At 41.7% G+C, this 8204-nt stretch overlaps 1 protein-coding gene across 1 annotated transcript in view; it reads left to right on the top strand.

The window, feature by feature from the left end:
* Positions 1–8204, top strand: part of SNX31 (sorting nexin 31) — a gene marked incomplete at its 5' end in the record, with an annotated part of 36915 nt that overhangs the window by 25605 nt on the left and 3106 nt on the right. Inside the window, 2 exons of the mRNA XM_005879327.2 lie at positions 836–913; positions 7118–7174. Coding sequence (XP_005879389.2) covers positions 836–913; positions 7118–7174 — 135 coding nt within the window. The remainder of the gene's footprint in view (positions 1–835; positions 914–7117; positions 7175–8204) is intronic.

Here is an 8204-nt window from a genome sequence, read left to right as displayed (position 1 = left end):
GAGCACAAACTTTTATTAAGATCCTATAACCTCAAACTTGGGGCTTCGTTTGTCTCAAACCTTGGTAGGACCAAAAGAAAAGAGAGCAAGCAGAGAACTGGGAGCAGGACAAGAGAGAAAAAGGGTTAGTGGGAAAGGAGCAAGTGGGAAAATCACATTTTGGCAAATAGGGGTGAGGAGCCTGTAACCAGGAAACCCCGGCTTTTGTGCAACATGCTATGTAACGTGTGTCTTGGACTAATCATGATAAGCCAACAGCAAAGCCCCAGGTGACACTGGGGACAGGTGTCAGTGTTGAAAGTGAATGATGAAAGATACCAGGAAAATAAGGAAGTGGAGAAAAACAACTAATTTTTTTTAGTTCAGTAAACGCCATTAGGTGCTAATGTATTCTTTCAAAGAGACAGGTTGCTATTTATGCCTCCTGCTATGCATACAGTTAACTATAAGATTGACCAACTTCAGCTCATTTGGTTACAATAAAGAGTAGTTTTTTTACTATTTGTTGATTGTAAAAACACAAGATGCTTACAAAGTAATAGGGAAAAAATGGGATGTGAGGGGTAAGTTTTAAGAGGGAAAATGATTAGTAACGAGATCCTGGCCATTTTTCCGTCGGTCTTTTAAAAAATGTACTCTAAATAGATCCACATATTGAGAAAATGTTTTGTGACGTGTTAATTACATCTTATGCAAATTCATGGAAGTTAACAAAGAAACATAAACTCGCACTATTGAAGGGCAGAGCTCAAAATCTGCCGGGTGGTGTGAGGAGGGAACGAAGAGGAGAAAGATCTCTTTCACTGGGAGACTCCTTTCTTTCTGGATTTCTTAGGCTTTTTTGCTGAGCAGCTGCTTGAAAAAAATGATCTCAGAAAAGATGGCAAAGCGAGCTGCGGAGAACCCCGAAATGGTAAGTGCTCTTCTCTGTGTGTATTTTCCCCTTTAAGTTCCAACCATCTGCTGACACTAAACAAGGCTGATCCCTGGGCCTGGAGAGAGGACTTGAGCAGTGAGCTCCTCTGCCTTCTGGTAGGCGCATTCTTTAGAATTCAAGCCGTTTTTCCAATAAGAATCACCCTTGGGTTGCTGAGAGCTCTCTAACCCTCTACACCAGGGGTGGGGAACCTTTTTTTTTCAGCCAAGGGCCATTTGGATATTTATAACATCATTCACAGGCCATACAAAATTATCCACTTAAAAAATGAGCCTGCTATATTTGGTCAAACATTTAATGAACTCACCCCTAATGCCTTGGCAGGGCCAGACCAGATGATTTGATGGCCCTTATTGCAGGCCGGACATTCCCCATCCCTGTTCGACGCTGAATCCTGTTTTTCTGCCTTCTCCATAAAAGCTACACGATAAAGTCAGGGTCTTGAGCGGCCTATAACACAGCAGCGATGACCCTAAAGGAGCTCTGCAGTTTTGTCCCTAGAAAGAGCCCCAGCCTCCTGACACTTCCCCTGCGCCAAGTTAAAATGCCTGTAGCAGTTGGGAGAAGACATCAAGTAAACAAGCTCTCGAGACTATAATATTTCTCAATGTGAAATTAAACTTTGTTTTGCAAGTTTATTAAAGGCCTCACATCTCATTGAAAGGGCTGGCTGAAAAAAGGCTCACTGAGATAGAGTTACTTTTCTACTTGCTTTGTCACAGTATGAGATAAGGATGCCCCTAATAAGACAGGATAGTTTGATTTTTTTTAAGTGTTTACAAATACCAGTGCCTGGTTGACATTTATAAACAAAAGACAATTCTTTCGCAGGATATCACCCCGACCTTTAAAAAATACAACAGAGAGCATTTGGAAATGTTTTCTAATGTTTTCATTTCAATATAATCTTTCATAAGAGGATGGGTGACACCTTCAGTTTAATCTTGCTCTTTCTTGACTGAAGATTTTTTTCTAAGAAAATAGTTTCATTTTACCTTTATTTCTCTTTCAAAGCTGAAAATGTTTTCCCAGGGAAAATAAAATGTACTTGCCTATTGGTGTTTAAACAATTCAAAATGTACTGGAGCATCAAAGCAAAGCAATAAAAGAATCAAGGATGCTCTTTTGAAAAGAGTAATAAAATCGAACCCTTTAGGCTCCAATTATTATGTATGTAAAAAGGAGAAGAAGAAAAAGAAAATTAACTGAAGTAGTCCTATTAAAAGGGACAAGTGCCCTCAAGTGTAGTTGAATAAAATGTAAGCTACTTGATGCCAAGGAAATAGTTGTACAATGACTAGCTAAAGAGTTTGCTCAATAATAGGAGAAGGTAGTCATCTATTTAAAGTTTTCAAAAAAAAAAAGCAACCACACTAACTACATTCCTTAGAGCTGCACACAAATGGAAATGTACAGTTTATCCCTATGGCTGATCACAAAATCAGCATATTAGCCAGTATTTATATTGCTTTATCCAAATACTCAAGTTTTATTGCCATAGACTTTTTTATTCTATTTTTTTTGTTTGTTCTTAAAAAGACAGGTTAAGACCCTTCCTCTTGAAAATTGGGTTTTTAAGAGGATGTTGTAGGGATAGTCCACATTTCAATCTGGAATGTCAGCTACAAATCCCTGGGAAGAGTGGGACCCTGGTGGGGAAAAATCAGATTAGCTGTTTGAACTTCAACTGACTCTGGGCCTCCTCTCAAAGTACAATTGATGAGAACAAGTCATGTTGTGGCTTAAAGGATCCATACAAATGTATGACTGCTGGGGTGGACTGTGGACATGATGGAGGGGGGCAAACTAAGAGGTCGGGGGAGAGTAGGGATATCTATAATATTGTCAGCAGTAAAAAATAAATAAAAAACGATAAATGTATGACTGTGAAATTCACTTCCACATAAAGTTTAAACGATGTGAGAAAGAAACATCGATTGGTTGCCACCCACACATGCCCCATCGGGGGATCAAACCGGAAACTTAAGTATGTGCCCTGCAGGGGAATGGAACCAAAACCTTTCTGGTGGCAAATAAATGAGGCATGCGGCCTGCCGGCTGGGCAAGTTTGACATGCTTGGGACGCTCCAACCAACTGAGCCACCTGGCCAGGGTGATTCCAAGATTTTGATAATCATGAAGAATCTGGGGAGGGAGAGATAAACTGAGGAAACTGTAACCAAATGAGCCCATGAATAAAGCAGATGGTCCCTGGATGCATATTAAACAGCACTGTTGTGTCCCAGTAAGAAGAAAGGAGAAAAGAAAAAATGTAGTGCCAATGTAAAGTTAATTGGCTTAGTTAGCTTTAGGCAGTGCTTTTAAAGATAGATTTGAAACATTTATGAAGAGACCATTAAAATTTTAAGTCAAACAAATGTGCTAAAGAAAAATGTAAATAGTCAATAATATAAAAGTCATGTTAAACTCTTAAAGGCAGTATTAACTGCAAACCAGAAGGAATTAAAAAATGCAATTACACTAATGCCTAAAGAAATTTTGTTAATATTTGCTACTTTTAGCTAGGACAGCATTATAAGGATTATTTTATTTGAAAATAGAGTATATTAGGAATAGGTTTGGCTATGTATCACAAAAAAAACCCAAACAAGTATCATTAGCAAAAGAAAAGTTTGTTTCTCTCTCATCTAAAAGAGGCTCAGAGGTAGGCAGTCCAGGCTGATACGGTGGCTCCATGATTTCACCAGAGACCTTTCTGCTCGGCCTTCTTCAGTGGCTTTCACCTCACGCTCAAGATGGCTGCTAGAGCGCCGGTCATCACCTCCACATTCTAGGCAACAAGTCTGAGGAACGTGTGAAGAAGGCCCATCTCTTCTCTTTAAGACTTCATCTTAGAAGTCCCCCACAGAATTCTGCTTACAGCTCATTGGCCAAGAGTTAGTCACACCACAGGCCCACACCTAGGTGCAAGGGAGCTGGGTTATTTAGTCATTTTGTAGGATATGTTGTTGTTTCTCAGGTGTTATTACTGTCATCACAAGGTCACTGCCACCAAATCGAATGCCAACAGGACTCCCCAATCTGGGGTGCAGAAAGAGGAGAAACTTTATTTAGATGAACAGTTTGCAAACTAAGGAAATGCAGGTTCCAGTGGAAACTGAAAGTGCTCTCCACCAAAGCAAAGGGGAGGCCAGTCCTGGTCCCTGTTGGTTCATTTTTATGCAAACGAGGGACCTAAATGTGCACAGTTTGATTGGTTCAAATAGCACTGTTCTGATTGGCCAGAACTGTACATTCAGATTGGTTATTATGGAGCCTCTCTGATCGGTTGTTAAAGATGCAAATGAGGGTATAGCTGCACAGCTCCAATTGGACAGGGCAGGTCTCAGCTCATTGGTCAAAATATGATTCCAGGAACCTAAGAACCAGGAGGTCCCAGTTCAATTCCCGACCAGGGCACATGCTCAGGTGCAGGCTCGATCCCCAGTGTGGGGTATGCAGGAGGCAGCCAATCAATGATTCTCTCTCATCATTGATGTTTCTATCTCTCCCTCTCACTTCCTCTCTGAAATCAATAAAAATATATATATTTTTAAAAAGAAATAAAAAACATTGCCCTGGCCAATGTGGCCTCGTTGTTTGGAGCATCATCCTATACACCCACGAAAGGTAACTGGTTCGATTCTTGGTTGGACACATACCTGGGTTATGGGTTAAATCCCCAGTCATGGGACGGGTGGCAGGCAGCCGATGGATGTTTCTCTCACATGGAGGTTTCTCTCTATCTCTCCCTTTCTCTCTCTAAAATCAACTTTTCAAAATATCCTGAAAAACATTTCATATTTGTAATAATCCATACTTAGATTGTCTTATTAGTTTGTTCACTTTAAAGTGCGTCCGACTCTCTAAATTGGTTTTCTGAGAAATGGCAGAGACTAAGATGGCCTTCTGCTTCCTGCTTGCCTCATACTTCTCACCCCCTCCCAAGCTCCCATCACATATGCACTATTTTTCTCTCCACTTCGCTTTCATCCTGGGTAAGATCAGACCATGTAAAAGGCTGCCGGGCTCCCAGATGGGAGCTTTGAAGTGTGTTCCTGGCAGGTGGTAAGGAGGGAATGCACTAGGGGCAGCGCTGTCTGATGTTGCAGCAATGCCAGCCTTTGAATTGCTCATCCAGTTCAGAAGACAGAAGTACAGACATGTTGCAGTGGCAGTGAGAAGGGCCTGAACATACCGAGGACCAAGTTGTAGAGAGCCAGGGGGAAGAATGATGCGGGAGTAAGTGGTTAGATTGTTCATAGAAACTACTCTGTTGATGAAGGAGAAAGTGCAGGAATACCGCCTCATGAAAAAGAATTAGCTTTCCCCCCAACTTTATTCCTTCTAGGATGTAAAATATTTAAAGCCTTATTGAAACAAGGAAATAGATTATATCAGAAATCGCTTCACATCTGTAGTGGGTTCTATTTTAGTTATTTTTACCTAGGGACGGGGAGGGGAATGAGACTAGGAGAGAGAGCAATTCTGAGTTTTCCCCCAACTCTGTAGTTCTTTGCCCAAGATTATTTACAAGCTATGATGTAATGTTGTAAAAGAATGGTAATCATAATAGTAAAACACATAAAACATCAGAGCATTAATTTCTCATTTCTGAAACTTGATAACTGATTTTTTTAAATTGCTGAAATAGGCCTCAAATATATGAACTTTCTATTAACAATACTAACCTAAGTCCTATGCATATTTCAAAGCAATATATTTTACAACAAAATTAAGTTAACCATAGTTAACAAATAATGTTCTTTTGTGGTGTCAATGTTATTTATCCCACTTAATTGTAAATGTCTTGCTCTATACTCTCATGAATAACAAACAATAACAAACAACTTAATTAAATCACCCCTCATTCTATCCTTTCTGAATGCCTGTGTTTGCCATGCAGTGGTTAGAAACTGAGGATTTAGCATCAAGGAGTTTATTTGTTGGAGGAGAAAGCCAATTAGTAAAGAGACAATTACAGTTACAGAGTGATGAGCTGAGACATGCACACCGTTGTTTCATAGTAATTCTCCTCTTTTCCTATGAGCCTAAGAACTCTTTCTCCCAAACGCTGGCTTTACCCTCCCAGGTTCATTCTTCACTCTCCTCCAACCTCTCCATGCCCTGGAGACTGACCTTTGTGTACTGTGACCTTGCCCTCTGATCTCCGACCTTAGATCATGCTCACCATTGGAGAAACCCAGGGAGAGTGGAGGGTGGGAGAAAAGTGAGATTGGGGGATTTATTTCTCCACTCTGTCCCTCCTGAATCTCCGCCATTGGCACAGCCCTGTACAAGGGTCACGCTTCTGTGGGTGGCCTCTCCTCCCTGCTACTCCCCTTCCTGTACCACCTGCTCTCATTGTCCCTTCAGGCCTAGAGGGGGGAAGAATCACCCCCACACCCTAGTCCCCGGGGACTCCAACATCCCTCCATTGATTCACTTTAATCCTGCCCACACCTCCATTAAATAGTTCCTCTTGAAGACTGTCCTCAGTCACCCCAAGAGGGTGCCATCTGTATTCTGCTCGGACGCTGACTGCTACGTTGAGTTTACCTTACAGAGGGGGGAAGAATCACCCCCACACCCTAGTCCCTGGGGACTCCAACATCCCTCCATTGATTCACTTTAATCCTGCCCACACCTCCATTAAATAGTTCCTCTTGAAAACTGTCCTCAATCACCCCAAGAGGGTGCCGTCTGTATTCTGCTCAGACGCTGACTGCTACGTTGAGTTTACGTTATGAACTTGAGGTAGATTCAAGTGTCTTGAACTTCAGTCTGATTCTTCCCTTGACTAATGGTGCCTTTTGATTAATCAGAGCTCCCTTTGGCTTTGATTCAGCATATGGATTGGAGCTCCGTGAATTATTTCAGGATTAGAAGTTCATTTTATTTTGGGTGAAGACCCTTTAGAATCTGTGTTAAATCACAATATCCATAGGCAACTACCAATGTTAAACATCAAGCTTCACTTAACTTTTGGCAACTCAATTACTGTATCACGTAGACACTTGCAAATAAAGAGGGAATTTGCAGATAACAAGTAGGTGTGCCTGCCAGCCTTCGGGGCCTTTAAGAGGATTATGGTGGGAGCGGGAATGTGCTGGTTAAATAGGTTATTTGGGTGCTTGCTTCTCCAGGCTGCACTGACCGACATTTTCCTAATCTCTTTAGCAGATTGAAGTTCCGGAACAAGGCAAAAGTAAAAAATACCACATTCAACAAAGCCAGGTCTGTGAGTAAAATTATGTAACTGATACATTATAATTTTGATAAATCTGCCATTTTCCCCCTTTAAATAACCAAAGCCATTCTACTTTTAATAATAAGCCAGAATTCTCCTTTCCAGAAGCTCTTCCATGTAGGTTAGGCCAAGAAGTATAGCCTGTTTATTGTTGGCGACCGCTCCAAAGGTTTCCTTAAACCAGTGGTCCTTTCCTTAAACCAGTGGTCCTTTCCTTAAACCTTTCGGACCTCATGGACCACCAGTGGCCCATGGACCACTGGTTGGCGACCGCTGGATTAACACATTCATCCTCACCACCATCTTGTAAATCAGAGAGATTAAATGAGTTGCCCCAGGTTGCACAGTAATCAGTGGTGGAAAGAAGAAGGCATCTGACTCCAGAGCTGTGCCCGTAACTACTTTTGCTAACTCTTTCTTTCTAAGTTCAAATCCTAGAGTAGATGAATGAAATAAAGGTGACCTCTTAGTAGCATTTGAATGGAATTTATTATTGGTCCAACTCCTGTCACAGGGTCTGCTATGTATATAAAAAATATTTAGTATAGCTTGGCCAGCTTGGCTCAGTGGTTGAGTGTCGACCTATGGACCAGGAGGTCACAGTTGGGTTCCCATGTCTGATTGAGGGCTCGATCTCCAGTGGGGGACGTGCAGGAGGCAGCCAATCAATTATTCTCTCTCATCATTGATATTTCTATCTCTCTCTCACCCTTCCTCACTGAAATCAATAAAAACATACTTTAAAAAATACTTAGTATATAGGGATGGTATTCATAAGTATATAAGGTCCTTTCTTGAGTGAATAAGCCCAGAAAATTTAAAACAGATGAAATGCAAAGCTTTCTCTCTTTTATAATAACTAGAGGCCTGGTGCATGAATTCGTGCACGGGTGGGGTCCCTTGGCCTGGCTGGCGATTGGGGCTGATCGGGGCTTCTCACCCAGTCCTGATCAGGGATGGCTGGCGGGGGGTCGGGGGAGTGTAGGGGCCACGGAGGTTGGCCAGCTGCCAGGGGTG

This window comes from Myotis brandtii, unplaced genomic scaffold (genome assembly GCF_000412655.1).
Source record: "Myotis brandtii unplaced genomic scaffold, ASM41265v1 scaffold59, whole genome shotgun sequence".
In the NCBI taxonomy this organism is placed as follows: Eukaryota; Metazoa; Chordata; class Mammalia; order Chiroptera; family Vespertilionidae; genus Myotis; species Myotis brandtii.
The sequence above is the reverse complement of the archived record's forward strand: the minus strand, read 5'-3'. Positions and strand labels throughout refer to the sequence as shown.